Source organism: Lithobates pipiens, unplaced genomic scaffold (genome assembly GCF_037356315.1).
Source record: "Lithobates pipiens isolate NorthernLeopardFrog02 unplaced genomic scaffold, aLitPip1_a1.2 Scaffold_8, whole genome shotgun sequence".
NCBI classification, from domain to species: Eukaryota; Metazoa; Chordata; class Amphibia; order Anura; family Ranidae; genus Lithobates; species Lithobates pipiens.
Window position 1 is genome coordinate 189,083,716 of NW_027507903.1, and position 20,629 is coordinate 189,104,344.

General features: G+C 38.6%; 1 protein-coding gene across 2 annotated transcripts in view; it reads left to right on the plus strand.

The window, feature by feature from the left end:
• TAFA5 (TAFA chemokine like family member 5) overlaps nucleotides 1-20,629 on the plus strand; it is a 629,519-nt gene that overhangs the window by 529,359 nt on the left and 79,531 nt on the right. Inside the window, exon 4 of one of the 2 annotated variants that reach the window (XM_077473263.1) lies at nucleotides 10,033-10,077. The exons of the other annotated variant lie outside the window; for it this stretch is intronic. Within the exon in view, the coding sequence (XP_077329389.1) occupies nucleotides 10,033-10,077 (45 nt within the window). The remainder of the gene's footprint in view (nucleotides 1-10,032; nucleotides 10,078-20,629) is intronic. 2 annotated transcript variants of the gene reach the window in all.

Consider the following 20,629-nt stretch of genomic DNA (forward strand, 5'->3'; position numbering starts at 1 on the left):
CCCAAGTATATGTTTTTCCATATATTAGCTAAAAACAAAAGCAAACAATAAGTGTCAAATGCAATTTTTAAAAAAGAGTCCTGAAATAATTTCTGCATAGCATACAGTATACCCTTAGTCTTAGTATTACCCATAAATCCTTTCCAAAATATGGCCCCATTCTTAGCTCTAACCCTCTATTTAGCCTATAACCTAAACCATAACCCTATCTCTTAGCCCACGTACACACGGTCGGAGATTTTGCCAACCAAATCCGTCGGATTTTGCCCGTCGGATTTAGTCCGACGGATTGTGTCCGAAACTGTTGCATACACACGGTCGGGCCAAGTTGTCGAAAAATCCGATCTTTCAGAACGTGATGACGTAATTTCGTTACGATGGGACTACATTCAGGCTAGTAGCCAATAGCTTTGATGTAGGAATTTGATCTGAGCATGGGTGGCACTTGGTCCGATCAAAATGCTCTACACATGATCGGATTAGGTCCGTCCGGCCCAGTTGGTTAGGAAATATTTCCAACATGTTGGAAAATTGGGTCGGACGGAGATTCAGACGGAATCAGTCCGATGCATACCACACACAGTCGGATTATCTGACGACACGGTCCGATAAGACTCATTCCGACAGATTCTCCGACTGTGTGTACAAGGGCTTAGGGTTTGTTCACACTTCTGTGGAGATTGACACATTTCTGAGCTAGAAAAACACGGGTCTCCATAAAGGGCACACAGAACACAAGTTAGCTGGGGTGTGAAAATCTGAAACATGTTTGCATTGTTCTGTCCCAAACCACAGCTCCCTTATATTTCCATTTCTTTCTACTTTTGAAAATACAAAAATGAATTAAATACCACACTGTGACCTCTCAATAAAGTTAAATAAGTAGTCATGTGTGCTTTAAAAACACAGGGCACCACTGCCCAGAGCCCTGGCCAGAACCAGAACTTTTGCATGGAAAAAAAATGGTGTTTTACCATGTAGACTGTGGTAGTGTGAACCAACCTTTAAGGTGAAATTACAGTCTGCTATACTTACTTCCTTGCCACTGACATCTTTACCCATTCTTCTGTTGGGTTTGGAATCTTCGGCTATCTTGATTAGCTGACCCAGGATGACAGCTCATCCTGGCACCCAAGAATGCTGAGAATGTACGCTGAGCTGAACATTTAGGAAACATATTGCTGGCAGGCTGAGCAGAAGCTTTTATTGCAGAAGAAACATACAGAATCTCTTCTGCAATAAATCCTACCTGGCAGCAATTTTCTACATTTCCATTTAAATATTAAAGAAGAAGATTGGTCACTTGCTGCTGCATGATTCTTTTAGATCAGGGTAGCCAGGTAATATTCTTATCGATATAATAAAAGGACTACACTCAGGAAGAAAAAAGATATGTTTGCTAATGAAACTTTAAAGCATATACTGGGAGGAAAAATGTTTAAACTGGCATACCAGATAAGCAAACAAAACACAGCAATATATATGCCTTATTCACAATTGCACCGGGGTCTGCATTGCTTGAATAAGGCATTTGCTTTTGTCTTTAACCTTCCAAAGCTGTGTGAAAGCAGTCTATGGAAGAAATTTCTGATGCAGCACCTGCACAGACACAGCGTGCCAAAATTTCACCCATGTGAATGAAGCCCTAATTAGTGTTTTAAATTAATACTACCAGTAATAAGAAAATTAAAATTTGGGGGTACTGAAAAAGCTCTTCCTATTTTAAACAAATCTTGTCTAAAATAAAGATCCCATTTATGTGAGTATGCATTCACTGTTAATTTGTAAAGCATTTAGATAAAGAAAAAGGAAAATACTAGCCAAACATGTTACTCTTTGCTAGAGGTGCAGAAGTCGCTCCCATGTCCTATCTTTGTCAGAGACTGCCAGAAACTGTCAAAGACAAGAGACTATTTATTAAAGGTTGATAGATGCTTTGATGTATAACTGTCTTTAAAGATACCATTTTTACCCAGGACTTTTTCAATTTTGCAAGATTGATGTATGCTTCAGTTGAAAGTAACAGTTGTAAGTGTAAAACAAATGCAGCCATAGATCTGTTAGCATGAAAAAAGTCTGAACATTTATTGTACAGTTTTTTATAGGACATTATTTTGTTGAAGTGTAGTAGCACAGTTAACCAACATTCACCAACTCAGGAGAAAATTCTATTTTATTTTTCTTGTTATTTTTTTCTAACATGATTAGATGGAAGAAGCAGACATAAGGTTCCGTGCTTTGTCATTAAAATTAATTTATTTTATTACTGCATTATCTCAACATCAACAGACCAATGAAAATTAATTTCAAAGTTGAACAGCTTTTTAGGCCTGCTTCACACAATAAAATTGACATGCTCTATTGCCTTCAGCTTTCAGCATTCTGTACTTCCACCAATAACTGTCAATCTGTGTCCATTGGAGAGGGTAAAGAAGCTAGGATATCATGGGTCATTCCATATTACTGGAAATGGCACTTAAGATAGCCAATAAAAATATAATGCAAAGACAATCTTAGATTGTTCTAGAATCAGTTTTGTTTTTTTCTGGTGATGTTTTTTCAGTTGACAGGCAAAAGTTACAGCCCAGCATTTTTATTGCATCTATTGAATACATCTTGCAATTTCTAAAATATAAAACAAACTTTCCTTAATTTAACTTGTATATTTTATAAGTCCTAACTAATAACTCCCTGTATAGACCACTGTAGTAATTATGTTTTAAAATGCACACATAAGACCACAACAATTTCTACTTATGTAGTGGCTCAGACATGTGGTTTTATGATCAATCATCTCCTTTTTGTATTGCAAATATCACAGATTAAATGAACCTTAAAAATCTCATTTTATTTGTTGCATTACCAAATGCTCTATACAGTTGACAAAAAATTACTATCAAACTGTATATATTGTATCACTGATCCATTTCTGCCTAATTGTTGTTTAATGAGTTCATTCTTATAGATGATACGATTTCATTGAATTGAACTTAAAAGAACATTCATGCTCCAATTGCTTAGTAGCTAACCTCACTAAACCTCTGTAATTTTATTGCTAAATTAGCTGAAGTGGGAAATTAAAGAGTTTCAAGAACCTAAAAAGAGATCTCACAGTGAATAAAAGGTGTAATCACTCTGACACAGATTCCCATGCTTAGCTAGTAAAATATACCAACGATCTACATTCGACAAGGGAAGTGAATTTCTTAATAGACTTTATTTACAGATAAAGCAACAAAGCACTACTCTCTATTAGCACAATTACATGCTATTTGAGCTAGAAATTAAATTAGCTTTACCCATAAATTGAACAGTTTTCATATTGCATTTGGCAGAAGTAGACATTTCTCTGTATACAATGTGTGTGTGTGAGTATATATATATATATATATATATATATATATATATATATATATATACAATTATATTTATTTATATATCTGTAGCCACTAACATGAACTATATCAAATAAACTAGTCAAAAACAAATGTTATACCAGTACACAATATTATCAAAATATTAATATACAGTATATAATAATACAGTATCTTACAAAAGTGAGTACACCCCTCACATTTTTTTAAAATATTTTAATATATCTTTTCATGTGACAACACTGAAAAAAATAACGTGTGTACAGCTTGTATAACAGTGTAAATTTTCTGTTCCCTCAAAATAACTTAACACACAGCCATTATTGTCTAATCCTCTGGCAACAAAATTGAATGCATCCCTAAATTAAAATATCCAAATTGGGGCCAATATTTTGTGTGGCAACCATTATTTTCCAGCACTGCCTTAACTCTCTTCAGCATAGAGTTCACCAGAACTTCACAGGTTGCCACTGGAGTCCTCGTCCACTCTGGTGGATGTTAGAGATCTTGCGCTCCTTTACCTTTCATTTGAGGATGCCCCACAGATACTCAATAGGGTTTAGGTCTGGAGACATGCTTGGCCAGTCCATCACCTTTACCCTCAGCTTCTTTAGCAAGGCAGTTGCCATCTTGGAGGTGTGCTTGGGGTTCTTATCCTGTTGGAATACTGCCCTGTGGCCCAATCTCCGAAGGGAGGGGATCATGCTCTGCTTCAGTATGTCACAGTACATGTTGGCATTCAAGGTTCTCTCAATGAACTGTAGCTCCCCAGTGCCAGCAGCACTCATGCAGCCCCAGACCATGACATTCCCACCACCATGCTTGACTGTAGGCAAGACGCATCTGAACCGATTATCTTGGTCTCATCAGACCACAGGACATGGTTCCAGTAATCCATGTCCTTAGTCTGCTTGTCTTCAGCAAACAGTTTGCAGGCTTTCTTATGCATTATCTTTAGAAGAGGCTTCCTTCTGGGATGACAGCCATGCAGAGCAATCTGATGCAGTGTGTGGCATATGGTCTGAGCACTGCCAGACTGACCCCTCCACCCCTTTAACCTCTGCAGCAATGCTGGGAGCACTCATTCATCTATTTCCCAAAGACAATCTCTGGATATGATGCTAAGCATGTGAACTCAGCTTCTTTGGTCGACCATGGCGAGGCCTGTTCTGAATGGAACCTGTCCTGTTAAACCGCTGTGTGGTCTTGACAACTGTGTTGCAGCTTAGTTTCAGGGTCTTGACGATTTTCTTATAGCCTATGCCATCTTTATGTAGAGCAACAATTATTTTTTTCAGATCCTCAGAGAGTTATTTTCCATGAGGGGCCATTTTGAAATTCCAGTGACTAGTATGAGAGAGTGAGAGATATAACACCAAATTTAACACACTTGCTTCCCATTCACACCTGAGACCTTAAAATGATAAAAGAGGTATCCCTGCGCTATCGTAAATAAAATCTATTAAACCTCAAATAGGGTTGCAGCCAAACACCGACAGAGGTATAAACCCTACCACTGAAACATATAGCGAGAAAATCAAATAAATGGTGCTGCGCTCCCTTAAACCAATAAACTAGATAAATTAATCCATAAAGTGCTAACCAATAAATACATAAACTATCTGTGAATAAATTCTGATTCCCGTGACAATAAATACATACACTATCTGTCAATAAATTCTGATTCCCGTGACAAATCGTGATCAGTGATTAAAGTGACTAGTGCAAGAAAACATACCAAACGAATATATATATATATGTGCAAAAAAAAATTAAAAACATATATAAAATCGCATAAGCCAAAGCAAAATCGCATAAAATCACACAGTGATAGTGATGAATGCAAATAAATAAATTATCTTACTAAGTGTAAATACAAACATATAAAATCGCATCGGTAACAGGAAAATTGCATACAACCATACAGTGATAGTGATAAATGCGAGTAAATAAAATATCTCACAGAGTGAGTATAAAAATAATAAAACCAAACTTAATGATAGTGAATCATTCAGTGCAAAAAAATGAATAAAGTCTCTCAAACTGCAGAGTAAGTAAAGGGTGACAAAAAATCCATAAGGTGATTCTCGTAGTAGCAGGTGCAATACAACGCAAACTGTGCACACTCTGGTGACTCTTCAGTGTCCCGCACCTAACAGTTAGGATGGCCCCTTACCTTACTGCTGTAAGGTGAACCGCATATAGAGACCAAAGTCTCAGATGGTAACAGCGGTGTACCTTTAATTCCAACTAGGAGGTCTTATCCCCACATCAGGGTGTCAAACTAGCAAGATCTGTGCTTCGTGCAGTCCATAAGAAAAATGGTGGAAGGTTTGCGCATACAGCCGATTCTAGGATTTGTCAAGACACTCCAGGGGGCTCTTCCCTCATGTCTTCAGACTAAGAAGCTGAGACCTTGTAACACTAATGAGTCACATGACACTGGAGAGGAAAAATTGCTAATTGGGCCCAATTTGGACATTTTCACTTAGGGGTGTACTCACTCTTTTTGCCAGCGGTTTAGACATTAAAGTGTAAGTTCACCATTACAGAAAAATCTGTAATGTGAACCTACACAGGTCCCCCTCCTCGCCCCCCCCCCCCCCCCCCCGGTCCCACTGACATGGACCACAGCAATCTCCACTTCTAAGCCCCGGTATAGCGATTTAGAAATCCCCTGAGCTGAATGTCCAAAATGTACCTCATCAGGAGAACGTTTTGGCGCATTTTAATTGGTCAGCGTCATCACATGAGCAGCGCTGAACAATCTGCAGGCACATAGCCTGTCTTGTCAGCTGTGGAGAAGACACATGGCTGTAGCGAATATTTCTAAGCCCCAACTCCTTCTCTGCAGCCATGTGTCTTCTTCATAGCTGACAGGATGGGCTATGCGCCTGTTGATTGGTCGGCACTGGCCATGTAATAATTATAATTCTCCAAATCATCTTTTCTGATGAGGGACGTTTTGGACATTGAGGGATTTCTAAGCCCCGGACTCCTGGCGCAGCTATAACGGGGCATAGAATCGGAGATTGCCACGGTCTTGGTCAGCGGGATCGAGGAGGAGGACCTGTGTAAGTTCACCTTACAGAGTTTTCTGTAAAGGTGAACTTACCCTTTAATGGCTGTGTGTTGAGTTATTTTGAGGGGACAGCAAATTTTCACTGTTATACCAGCTGTACACTTACTACTTCACATTGTAGCAAAGTGTAATTTCTTCAGTGTTGTCACATGAAAAGATATAATAAAATATTTACAAAAATGTGAGGGGTGTACTTTTGTGAGATACTGTATATAGTGATATAAATGAATGGATCCCCCACAGCTCCCACAGTTTCCAAAATGAGTCTTCATTCCATGATGCAGCACCATTCCTCTGCTGGTTAAATGACACCCAGCATCATTCAACTCACCTCCTTTCAGCTCAGGACTTCAAGGCTCCAACCCTCACCCTGGACTCACATGAGAGTGTCAGCACATCATTATACGGCTCCACTCTCTGCAGCATTTAGCATCTTAGCATGGGTAATAAGAGGGCAAAGAGAACCTGTCATGTCAGAAGACCTGTACCTCTATATATATATATAAATATATACAGTCATGGCCGAATTAATGGCACCCCAGAATTTTTTTTTGTTGGCACCCCAGAAATTTTTCCAGAAAATCAAGTATTGCAGTAACATATGCTTTGCTATACACATGTTTATTCCCTTTGTGTGTATTGGAACAAAACAAAAAAAGCAGGAAAAAAAGCAAATTGGACATAATATCACACAAAATTCCAAAAATGGGCTGGGCAAAATTCTTGGCACCCTTAACTTAATATTTGGTTGCACATCCTTTGGAAAAAAATGAACGAAGTCAGTCACTTCCTATAACCACCAATACACTTTTTACACCTCTCACCCCGAATTTTGGACCACTGTTCCTTTGCAAACTGCTCCAGGTCTCTCTTATTGGAAGAGCGCCTTTTCCCAACAGCAATTTTAAGATCTGTCTAAAGGTGTTCAATCAGTTTTAGATCTGGACTCATTGCTGGCCACTTTAGAACTCTCCAGCACTTTTTTGCCATCCATTTCTGGGTGCTTTTTGACGTATGTTTGGGGTCATTGTCCTGCTGGAAGACCCAAGATCTCGAACGCAAACCCAGCTTTCTGACACTGGGCTCTACAGTGCGACCCACAATCCTTTGGTAATCCTCAGAGTTCATGATGCCTTGCACACATTCAAGGCACCCAGTGCCAGAGGCAGCAAAACAACCCCAAAACATCATTGACCCTCCACCATATTTCACTGGAGGCACTGTGTTCTTTTCTCTGTAGGCCTCATTCCATTTTCGGTAAACAGTAGAATGATGTGCTGTACCAAAAAGCTCTATCTTGGTCTCATCTGTCCACAAGACATTTTCCCAGAAGGATTTTGGCTTACTCAAGAACATTTTGGCAAACTGTAGTCTTGCTTTTTTATCTCTCTGTGTCAGCAGTGGGGTCCTCCTGGGTTTCCTGCCATAGCGTTTCAGTTCATTAAAATGTCAATGGATAGTTTGACACTGATGCTGCCTGAGCCCGCAGGACAGCTTGAATTTCTTTGGAACTTGGTTGGGGCTGCTTATCTACCATCCGGACTATCCTCTATCCTAACCTTTCATCAATTTTTATCTTCTGTCCATGCCCACAGAGATTAGCTACAGTGCCATGGGTAGCAAACTTCTTGATAGGTTGCGCACTGTGGACAAAAGCAAATCTAGATCTCTGGAGATGGATTTGTAACCTTAAGATTGTTGATATTTTTCCACAATTTTGGTTCTCAAGTCCTCAGACGGTTCTCTTCTGCTCTTTCTGTTGTCCATGCTTAGTGTGGCGCACACAGACACACAATGCAAAGACTAAGTGAACTTCTCTCCTTTTTATCTGCTTTCGGGTGTGATTTTTCTATTGTCCACACCTGTTACTTGTCCTAGGTGAGTTTAAAGGAGCATCACATGCTTGAAAAAAATCTTATTTATCCACAATTGAAAGGGTACCAAGAATTTTGATCAGCCCATTTTTGGAATTTTGTGTGACATTATGTCCAATTTGCTTTTTGTCCCCCCTTTTTTTTTGTTTTGTTCCAATACACACAAAGGGAATAAGCATGTGTATAGAGAAACATGTGTTACTGCAATATTTTTCTATGAGAAATACTTGATTTTCTGGAAAAAAATGCTGGGGTGCCATGACTGTGTGTGTGTATATATATATATATATATATATATATATATATATATATATATATATATATATATATATATATTATATATATAAATATATATATATATTGCATGTTTCATGGTTCTTTAAAGGGGGTGGGGGCTGAAAGGGGGGAGGACCCATATTTAGGCATGGAAGGATTAAGGCACTTAAACATAAAGCACACTTGTGCTTCCTGCCTAGATCCCCTGACCTAAAGCAATCCACACTTCTCAGCCTCTGCTGCATACCTAGCCTAATCACTATAGCCAGCTTTAATTGTGATAGCTTTTTAAAATGGTCTCTTGGAGGTTTACAGGGATAAACCTCATAGACAGCTGCAAGAAAGCATGGAAGAAGCTACCAATGTTGCAGCATGCCATACCTCTAAAATTAATATAAGTAGGCACCTGAGGTCATGGAGGATGGGGTACTTCAGGTCAGAAGTTAGGCAAGAAAGATAAGTGCACTTTATGTGAAAATTAACTTATTATTTAAGTTGACCTTACCCATTAAGATTTCATTTTATATGTGATTTGTGATATTAATAAAATATACCAACATATATATAGTGTGCATGCTTACCTAAAGAAAATTTATTTAATAAAATTGACAACACAATTGATATTGGTAAATGTTGCTGACCTGACAGATATTATTAAAAACAAAATGTCATTGTGCATTGCCAGCGTAAGTTAAAATCTAAAAAGTAGTGCCTACTTAATTCAGTTGCTGCTTTTAAAAGTATTATAACTCTGAAAAGCCAATGCTGCTGTTATGGACCTTGGTTCAAGCAAAAACAGCCTATTCACTGTTTGCAGACCTACCAAACCATTGTAGATGTTTTTGCCTATTTGCCTGAACTCACAATACTTATTTAATGTAAACACAGTATTTATCCTGAATGACATCACTGACCAAATATTGTCATGACTTTATTTGGCCAGTGATCTCATCTGGCATCCCCACCACAGTGGTTATATTCTAGCAGCACAGGGGAGCTGTTATTTGTGACAGAAGTAGCGGTGGGGGAGCATCATCATGGTGACAATCTGATGCTTACCAGTGTACATTTGCTGAACTACCACCCCTAAATGACAGATCCCTGGTGCAGTGGTAATGCCAACACAATGGGATAAGATTGCCAGGTGTTCAATTGTCCTGATTGACAAATCAGTTATATTTGTGGATGCCATGATTGATGGTTTCACATTGCTGAAAGCTGTGGTTGACAATGGATTTACATTTCTGGATGACATGATTAACAATATATATATATATATATATATATATATATATATATATATATATATATACTTTTTTTTAATCATTCTTCTGGGAGTGGAAGAAAATCTGTAGCCCTGGCTTCCAAATTCTTCTACAAGTCCTCCCCAATAACCCCCACATTCTTTTTTTTTCTTTTTTGGTAGACTGGATGCAGAGAAGAGGCCCTTGTCCCTCAGCAATGGAACAAGGTACCCCCCAATATTGAAAGACATGTAATCTTGCTAGTACAGGAGGGAGGGGACACTAGCTTCCCTCCATTTTCTGGCCACCCTTTTTGCATGCCTGGATAAGGGTCTGGGTGGAATTTTAGGGGATACTACTTTCGTTAATGTGTACTGTACTGTACTTTTTTAAAGGAAAACATTGTACTGTTCTATAACACCAAACACAGCAATCCCACAGCTATATTATTTAAAAGATTTGTGTATTTTCAATGCCCCCTTTAAACTGAATACAATAATGTCCTCTCCCTGCTGCATGATAGGTTTTTGTTTATTTTTTGCATTGAAAGATAGAAGATACCCCCTCGAGGGGATTTTAACAGCAACAACACCACCAATGTAGAATAAAATCAAATGTTTATTAATACATATACAATAGATCAAACACACATGTGATTTTGTAAAAACTGAGCAAAAACACAAATTAGATTCATTGCAAGCATAGAAAAATATGGTCTATATAGTATTAGTCTCCAAAGTCCGAAAACAACTCTTCGGTACACAACACATTTTGGGTTCAAGATTTTTGTCAGGGGTATTTAGATAGGAGAATATATATTCAATCGTTTCTCTAATGAAAACAAGGAAAAACACACAATAAAATTGTGACATAAACAATGGCAAGCATATAAGGTATGGACAAAGACCATGCTGATGGAGCACCTACCAGAGTTATATAGAATAAATGGTGCAGTGTTCAATAAGCTATGAAAACAGGAATCGCAAGAATCACTGCGAAAGATGGCATATGTGGCAACTGTCTACCACCTTCTGACATGGTGGAAACATCTCTATTTTTTGTATTGGTACATGTTACTCCATGGCAGTGCCCAGCTACCCATGTCATTTTTTTCAACAAAATGTCCTTTATTGGCATTAAAAGGCCAGGCAATATAGTTAGTTTTTATTTTCATAAACCTCAGTGGGATTTAGGGCTAATTTTGGGCCTGTGGACTTCTTGCTGGTTCCACCAAATCCAGCTCAAATTGGACTCCACCAGGTTTTCTCCTTCCTAGATGTTATGTGTATTCAGGTAACACTGATGACATTAAAGTATGGTGGATTGTTGTCAATGTGAGATCAAAATGTTTAGCTCACTATGTCATCCATTAAAAAAAAAAAAAAAAGCAAGGGCTACATGAGCAGTAGTATATTTAAAAATGTACAGGCAATTCAATGAATGAGCTATTGGCCCATTATTAATATTCATTTCCCATTCAACTATATGACAGAGAGGAAAAGAAAAGGCTTTTCATTGTGTATATGAATTGTTGCATCACAGCATTAAACCATGTAGACCTATTCTGCAAATGCAAATGTGATCTCTAGTTGTGCAATTCAATTCTCTTATAATCAATCTTTTATAATGTTCAAATTGCATTCCTCTTAATATAAGCTGCTATATTATCCTATAGGAGGTTTTAATTGCAATTGATCACCCACAACCATCTAAAGTTTATATGTCATTGCTTAGTATTCCCTTATTGGATATTTTTGTCTATTTCTAGTATGCCTTTTTAAGACTAAAGTCCAGCTCCATCCAAAAGCCTTTTTATTTCTGTCTGTGACTCCATAAACATGTTTTCTCTTACTTTCTGTCCTTGTGATACCTGTATAAGAACTTGCGGTGAAGTTGTTACTAGGAGACAAAAGCATAGACAGCAATAATACACTGTTGAACCCTTTCCCACTTTACAAAAAAAAATGTTTTTTCTGTGCCCCACTTGAAAGAAGTTTAATAATTTTGTCAGGGTTTTTTTTCTAAAAGTAGAAGAAAGCAGCGTCACCATAATATTGTGAACCAAGGATATGTGTACGTTCAGGCTGTATTGGAATGAAGTCCTGTGTCCGCTGCTGTGAGTGCTGGCCAGGAAGGGAGCTTGTCTATGCTACAACTGGATGTCCCGGGAACCACACATTAAGTCAAGGCCCGCTGTATGACAGTGAGTGTCAGTTTCAGCCTGGACACCAGCCAGGGTGGGTCTCTCTGCCCCCCCGAGCTTACTCATGATCCCAATAAGTAAGGCCTGCTTGCCTTATGGGAATAGGGACTGCAACAGAGTCAGCTATAGTGCCTGACTATCAAGACAAGGGGTAGCATGATACCTGATTAGATCTTATCTTTTAATTTGAGTACTTCGGCAGCAGTCTAAGGTCTCGAATAGGCCATGGGTCTTTCAGAATTACAGATATAGACCTCTAAGGTGGCTTTTATTCTTTTATTGTAGATAACACTTGGGATAGTGTATTTTCTGGCTGCATCTCAAAGGGAGGGCACAAACTACCTGTCACGTATCTGGTGTGACCAGAGCTCTGTGGACAGCAACAGAGGAACAAATGCAGATAAGGTGAAAATATATAATTTATTAAGATAAGCGAATAAACACAACCGCCTCCAATATACTACAATGTGCAACCAAACAATCACCAACAGAAACCCACAAATAGTAACAGACAAATATATACAAGTAAAGGGGAATACCGGAATCATAAACAGGGCCAGGCCAGGGTCGACAACGGGGGTTCAGCAGCTGGGGATGGAAGAGAAACAGGACAAGGAAAGGATGGATGGGTCACAGGAGGGACGGATCAGGTACAAGTCTCAGAGTCCAGGGTTCAGGAAACGAACAGGTTCACAGCGCAAGGAAGATACCAAGGCAAGGCATCTACCAGGTACTTATGCACACCTCCTGCAATTATTCAGGTGACACCTAATTGCAGGAGATGATGTCGGCCCCACACTGCCAGGAACCACCTGCTGGTGGACACCAGTAATGCGGCCCAAGGATCATATGATACTATCAACAGGGGAAGGCTCCCCAGGCAGTTCCAGACTGCCAGGAGACACCTGCTGGTGGACCACAGTACTGCATGCCAAGTGTCAGACAGTATCATCAGCGGGTGGAACCTTTCCTGACACTACCATTATTTTATAATCTAAGACATATTTCATATTCCTACAAACTCAATGTTCTGTTTTATTTAGTACATATCAGTAAAAATAAAATGTGTATTTTTGTGTTGTTACTGCATTATAATAATATACAGTACAGTGAAGTGAAGCACAGTATACTATAGTAGTAAATGTTTACATTAACAATTCTGACTGTAATGCCATAGGGTCAGTTATTGAATAAAGCAAGACTACTGTACATGCACACAAAACTTTCAGTTTCTGTACAGCCTGTCCTTTATGCTGGGTACATAATATGGAATAAACCAACCATGCAACGTTCCCACTGAGTATTTTAAATCTTTTGATCTTTAGCAGGTGTTAACATCTTGCTTTATGTAAACATAAGCAATTTTCAAGAAAATCTATTTGTATAAAAGTAATAAGGCTGACTGTGGCTAATTCATAGAACATCTGTGATTTACATATGATGCGCAACACATGCCAACTATCACATCATAGGCCCAAACACTCAGATCAACAACAGGCATACCAATTGGTCATTCCTCTAATTTAAAAATATTACCAGATTTTGATACATTTTTAATAATTCATACAGCTGCTATGTTTACATTTATTATTTACATCTAGTAAAATGTCATATTATAACATTGATAGGTCCAGTCAAACAGCAGCAGAATGGTTTTCCAACAAAAAAATGCAGTGTTGTGTTATTTAAGTGTGCTTAGTGCTAGTAAAATGTATAATATCATTAGATTCCCAATGTACCACATCTGTATAGTTACCAAACCATATCTTCAGTTAGAGAAATGAATGTCACTCAGCAATATCGGACTTTAAGGGTACACCATGATTACCATAAAAACATATTGTTTATTTTCAGCATATTAAAAAAGACATACAGACGGATCTCCTAAAAGGGGTTAGCTGTACACATACTTTAAAAAAAAACATATAGTATTCACACCATCTTAAAGATGCAAAAAAGACCCCTCTATACATATAGAAGAACCATGGTATAAACTCATATACATTCATAAAATATGAAAGTATATATGATGGCATACTTTCCATATTATCGCTGCATATCACGTCCTGTGCCACTTCTTCAGGTCAGAATGGTCTTTGTACAATGCTAAATATAATTAAAACACAATATAGTTAGACATTATGAAAAGTAACCAGATATCAAAAAAGAATACCATATATAAAAACATGCCCTCACAAGGAATGACAGTGCACGACAGTGCGCAAAAAAAACTAAATTGGCTTAGACAGCGATAGGGTCAATGTGTCCATTTATTTCCACCACTGAGAAAACACTTCCTTGCTCCCATTTTATGTTCTAAAGCTTAAAGCTAAATTGTACCGAAGACCTTTCTTTCTAGGTTTGGCAGATAAAACAACTATTCTGCATTTGCGGCTAACTGACCTTACAACCAATCAGTTCATATATCTGTAAAGTGGTTATTTCAACCAGCTACTAATTCAGTATAACTCTGTTTGTGTTGAGCTTGTGTTGCTAACTAAAATATGTTGTTAAGCCCTTGTTCACATTGGAGTGACTTTTCATGCCAAGTCACTCCAATGTGAATAAAGTTGCAACCTATTGTCAGCAATGGCCATGTTTAAGTTGCTGTATCGATTGGAAAAAGGAGTCCCTGCACTACTTTTGGTGATTGCGGGTGTAACTTGAATAGACATCTGTACATGAAGCCGCACAGATGTCTTCAGAGTCACACCTAAAGTTGCCTTAAAATGCAGCTTTGAAATTGTGTGATTTCCAACGAAGGTTTTTTCTGTTTCTAAACTAAGGACCTTTGTTAAAGGTTGCTAAATCAGGTATTTTCATTTCTGTTTATAGCATGGTGATGACCATTCTCTCTATTCAGGATTACTTTCTACTCAGTAAAGGATATAGCAGTGTAGAAAGTGATTTGTACAAGAAAAGCATTCTGAATTCTGCATCAGTGTTACCACTAAGAATTGCTAATCAAGATATTTGCTTTTCTTTCATGTATTTAATATTGCATTCCCCTGGCCACTAATTTAGTGAATTTTGGACAGATCCCAATGAACCGGCTGAAATTCATTCAGTGGGTGGTCCTGTCAGCATAATTCTGCCAGATGCCATTATGTCAGCCCACCAGCACCTGCATCCAGTCAGATGCATGAACTGTTCAGATATTCTAACAGCCTGCATCACCTTGAATGGAGGAATCTGTCTAGCCTGTGGGATAAACAAAAGAAGCCTATACATGTGTGTCCAGGTTTACATTGCTCTTTAAAATCAGAAAAGTTCATTTTGATAACCAGTGTGCTCCTGATACAGATCGGAATAGCCATATTAGTAGTGGAGATCCAAATATGTCGTTTTATACAGTTGAGCAACTGAAACTGTTTCCCAGTTCCCAAGTGGACTTTGCTTTTAAATGTACAATGTATACAATAAAAAAAGAAGCCCTACTTAATTAAAGCATGTACAGTAAAACCTTTATCCTAAAATATAAGATTAGATAATGAAGCATTTCTGGATTAGTGTAGGTGAGGAAATTCGTACACACTACATTTTTAGCTTGTGGCCAGTAGAAACATGTTGCACAGTTACTTAGTTAGCAAGGTTGAATAAAGACAATGTTGTTGATTTACTAAAACTGAAGAGTGCAAACCAATCAGCATCAGGTTTTATTATTAATATTTTATTAAAGCGTAATTGAACAAGCTGGAGTTAAAAGCAGACCGGCTACCATGCACAGCTGCACCAGATTTTACACTTTCCAGTTTTAGTAAATTAACGCCACTGCTCCCGCTAATTCAACCATGCTGTTTGTGTACTGCCTGTAGCTGTCTTTTCTAACACAAAAAACCTGTGTGCTTAAAAATACTACTAATGACTTTGAATTAACAGTCCTTTAACTATCACATCCTTGAAATATGAACATATGTAAAAACAAGCAACAGATATGTTGACATATACAGGTATAGTTCACTTTACTACTAAAGAAATAGAAGATATACAGTATTTCAAGAATGGCTGTTATTGAAGTCCTAGCTAATACATTTTTAATACAATTTAAATGTATTTTATAAAAGTGTTTTTTGAGAATCTTGACCTTGGTAAAATTTGGTGAAAAGAAAGAAAATGGAAAGTGGAAAAGAAAGTGAAAATGTTTTGGAGTGTACCAAATTTCTTAGTTGATAAGAGTATAGGAGTATGAAGCTTGAAAAGCTACTTACTGGGGACCTGAGTAGTAGGAATTAGTGGGAGGTAAACCTAGAACATTTTACTCTTTCTTAACCTCCCTGTTGGTATGATTATGTCAGATTTTTTGATGCTCAAAGCAATTTTGCATTGAAATTTGGTGTTTTATATTGTAGGCCTGTAATTCTTAGGAATAACACACTTAAATCTGTCCAAACAAGAGTCTAGTATGATAATGTTTGAAACACTAAATCATAAATTATAATATTATAAATAATTATAACAAATAATAATATAATAATAATACAATGTATTCAATAATGTAATCAAATCAAAAACACTAAAAGTTGCTCAGTTGCAGAATTGGCGCTGTCTGTACTTTCAGTGTTTGATCATGAATTTGCCCACAAATCAGTATTGCTCAATTCTGCAAGTGATTGTAATTTTGACGTAAATGGACACTTTTTGGTTGCTATGGACAATCTCTAGTTTCCAGGCAGAAAGTATATATAATATAAAACTGCATGCAGGGTGCTGGATAAAGCACTAGGGACAAAAGGGATGTGAAATAATTTGATACAGTAATGTAATCTGTAAGATTACAGTGTACTGTATGTATTGTGTGTTTTTCACTTTTTGAATTTGGCGCCGTGCTCTATCCCCATGCATCACGATGCTCGCAGGGAACAGAGCCCGGCACTGTGATAGATCGCGTGGAGTACACAGCTTGCATGCACAGTGGGGAGACATTGCAGGATCCTGGTGACAAAGTAAGTAACTTTTCCTGGATCCTTCGATGCAATCCCGGGTGTGTGGTTACTACTTATCAGTGCAGTTGAACAAATGTTATACACCTTGTCTCACTTAACTGGCAGGAACACCAACACCATGTACACAGACATAACCCACTCAAGTAAATGGTGCTATATAGCAAACCACATACAATTCATGCATTTGTAGAACAGTGGTGAGGCATTTATATGGTTAAAACAGGCAGTTCGGAGGTGACATATTGCCACCCCACTGCCTGTCAAATGTCTTTGAAAAACGGCCTACTACAGATCCACCATTCAGCTCTAGTTTAGAAATTATGCACACTGATCTTAAAGAGGAAGTAAACCCTGATGGGTCTACTTCCTCTTTCATTCCCTGGAAAGGTAAAGCATTATGAGTCATTTACACTGACACAGGAGCCAGCGAAGTCACCGTTGTCCCCTGTAGTTCCGAGCGTCCATCTTCTTGGTGGGTCTCGCTGCTCCGGCGCTTTGATTTGCCGGAGCAGCGATGACGTCACTCCCGCGCATGCTCACGGGAGCCGACACTCGCGGCATATCGCTGCGATTTGCGGCTTACCCAGTGCGCCTGCGCGCCGCTGTCTACGGCGCATGCGCCGTAGACAGTGGTGGCTGTCTTCGGGTAAATTTCTCCTAAACCGTATAGGTTTAGGAGATATTTCTTGGACCTACAGGTAAGCCTTAATCTAGGCTTACCTGTAGGTCAAAGTGGTTTGTAAGGGTTTACAACCACTTTAATAGGAGTGCTGACTGCCTCCTAAAACAAGCTTCTAGTAGAATTTAACACTACTTAAAGCTTTCTGAAAGCCTGCTGAAGTCTGCTAGCAGCTGCTTCAAAGTGACAGTAAGCAATATCATTAAGATCAGTTCCAAATTGAAAAATTTTTTTTTTGAAGCTGCTATTGAAAGCTTCCTACAATAGTAGTCAATAGAGGCAATTGCAAAGCTTCAACGCCTGCTGAGTTCTGCGGGCAGCATTATCTTTGGCTTGTCACAATGCAAGGCAACTTACACACATGCAGTGTATGCCTGAATATTATGTACAAACCAAAGCACTATTTTGATTTCTTGAAATAAGCTTGGGGATGTCAAGGATTGGATTATTATTGGATGAACAAATTACTAACAGGTAGGGGGAAGAGTAGGTATTCTGTCATGTTTGCCATTTTGGCAAAGGAACGAATCACGGAATCAACATTTTCACTTTGGCAAATGAGTAGCAATTGCACCTTGAAATCCCATAATATTCAACACTTTTCGGGGCCAAAGCAAAGATACATTGTAAGGCCTTCTCCACATTCAAAGCCAGAATAACCAGGAACATTGGTAAAAAGCTTAAAAGTGGAAAATGTCTACATAGTGATTCATAGTGATGCTGCTTAATACAAAGCCCATTATTAAGGTTATAGAGAGTGTGATACGATAAACTATATCTAAAACATTTTCTCCATGCATTGAATCTGTAACGTAATACATGCTGAACACTAATATATTCCAAACATTAGTATGTAAACTTACCGTATTTATCGGTGTATAACACGCACTTTTTCCCCCTTAAAATCGGGGGAAAGTCGTGGGTGCGTGTTATACGCCGATACCCACTGTCTGTGAGTCTAAAATACTGAGCGCCGCCGAAAAATACCGAGCACCGCCGAAAAAGACCGAGCCGACTGCTCGGCTCCGCTCATAGTTCCGCCTCCCTGCTGTTTCTGGAGCGAGTGCTGCCGAAAAAGATCGGGCCGACTGTACTGTGTACTCGGCTCGGCTTGCAGTCCCACCCATACCCATACCCATGGGAATACACAGTAGAGTCGGCTCTGTCTTTTTCGGCAGCGCTCGCTCCAGAAACAGCAGGGAGGCGGGACTACGAGCGGAGCCGAGCATACGGCTCTGACTTTTTCGGCGGCGCTCTGTCTTTTTCGGCAGCGCTCGCTCGGTCTGTCTCGGCGGCGGGATATTTAAACATGGGCAAGGCTGCAAACGGCGCTGGGCAAGCTAGAAATGACACTGCCAATCTGCAAATGACACTCTGCAAGGCTGCAAACAGCGCTGGGCAAGCTGCAAATGACACTGATCATTCTGCAATGATGGACAAGGCTGCAGATGCACACTGATAAGGCTGCATTGACGGGCATTTAAATGTAAGTTTTTTTTTCCTTAAACTTCCCTCCTAAAACTTTTTTCCTTAAAATGCCCTGCTAAACTTGGGGTGCGTGTTATACCCCGATAAATACGGTAGTTGCTAATTAGTAGGGACGAGGTGGGTTTAGCCCAAACTTGGCCTAAATTTGTCAGAACCTGTAGAAAGCTTCCACTGGCCCATTCTTCTGTGGCTGGGGCATTCCCCAACCCACAGTTTCACATACAGGGGTGCTTGTGAGATCATTAATCATTTGGTCATATTAGGTCAATGACAGCATAAGCATCCATGAATTTTTGTGTACATGAAGCTGCAAGGTGGGAATTTTGCCCCAGCCACAGAAGACTGGTCTGATGAGGATACGATAATGTAACAACTTCCCACGTGTGCTACTGATTGTGGTTCAGACCATATTCAAACCAAACCCATCTTTAATTTTTAGTAATATGCCTAATACCTTGAGCAGATTGAAGTATCATAGCCATGATGTTAAGGAGATGTTAAACAACTTATGTTGTAGATTGGATGTGTATAATAATTTTTGCTAGTCATAGATTATAAATTGTTTAATATTTGACATGGTAAACTGGCTGCACCCATTACAATTTGATTATATCATCTCTATAATCATCTTCAGTTTTCCACTCAATTACGGTATGTAGTGTAATAGCCTACCTAAAAAATACATTCAATTTATATCTAGTCAGTTAGGCTGTTGGTAAATCTAAAGTAGATAGTTCAGTTCCACTCATTTACGGTATGTAGTGTAATAGCCTACCTAAACAATACATTCAATTTATATCTGGTCAGTTAGGCTGTTGGTAAATCTAAAGTAGAAAGTTCAGTTACACCGAAATATGTTTGGCCACCTCAAAGTGGTATCAAACCCAAAATGAAACAGTTATTATGTTGCAGCTTACAATTTCTTAGAAGTAATGGCTGCGTCCATTTTCTTTATTTTAGGTTTTCTTTCATCTTGTGATCTGGCCAGTAAGTCTATTGTTTTTCAAAATAACAACCTCTCCAGCAGAGTGTATCAGTTACAGAGATGTGACACTAGCAGTGGTGCTTACAATAATGAGTTTTAATCATTTATGTAAAACCTTTATCCCCAAAAGAAAAGAAAAACAGTTTGCTGTAACTACTTATAATGTATTAGCTCGAGTTTTGTTTCAATTTGTTAAAGTATCTAAATATTCTAATACATCTAAAACTCCCCTTCTCTCAGACTCCTCTAATACAGAAGGTGTGTTACTGGCCAGATCACAGGTGAAATCAGAAGAAAAAAAGCCTAATGCCACGTACACACAATCGGAATTCTCGTCAGAAAAAGCTCTGATGGTTATCCAGACGGAATTCCGACAGAATTCGGCTCAAGCTGTCTTGCCTACACACGATCACATCAAATTCCGATCGTTTATAACGCGGTGACGTACAACACGTACGACGTGACTAGAAAAAGGAAGTTC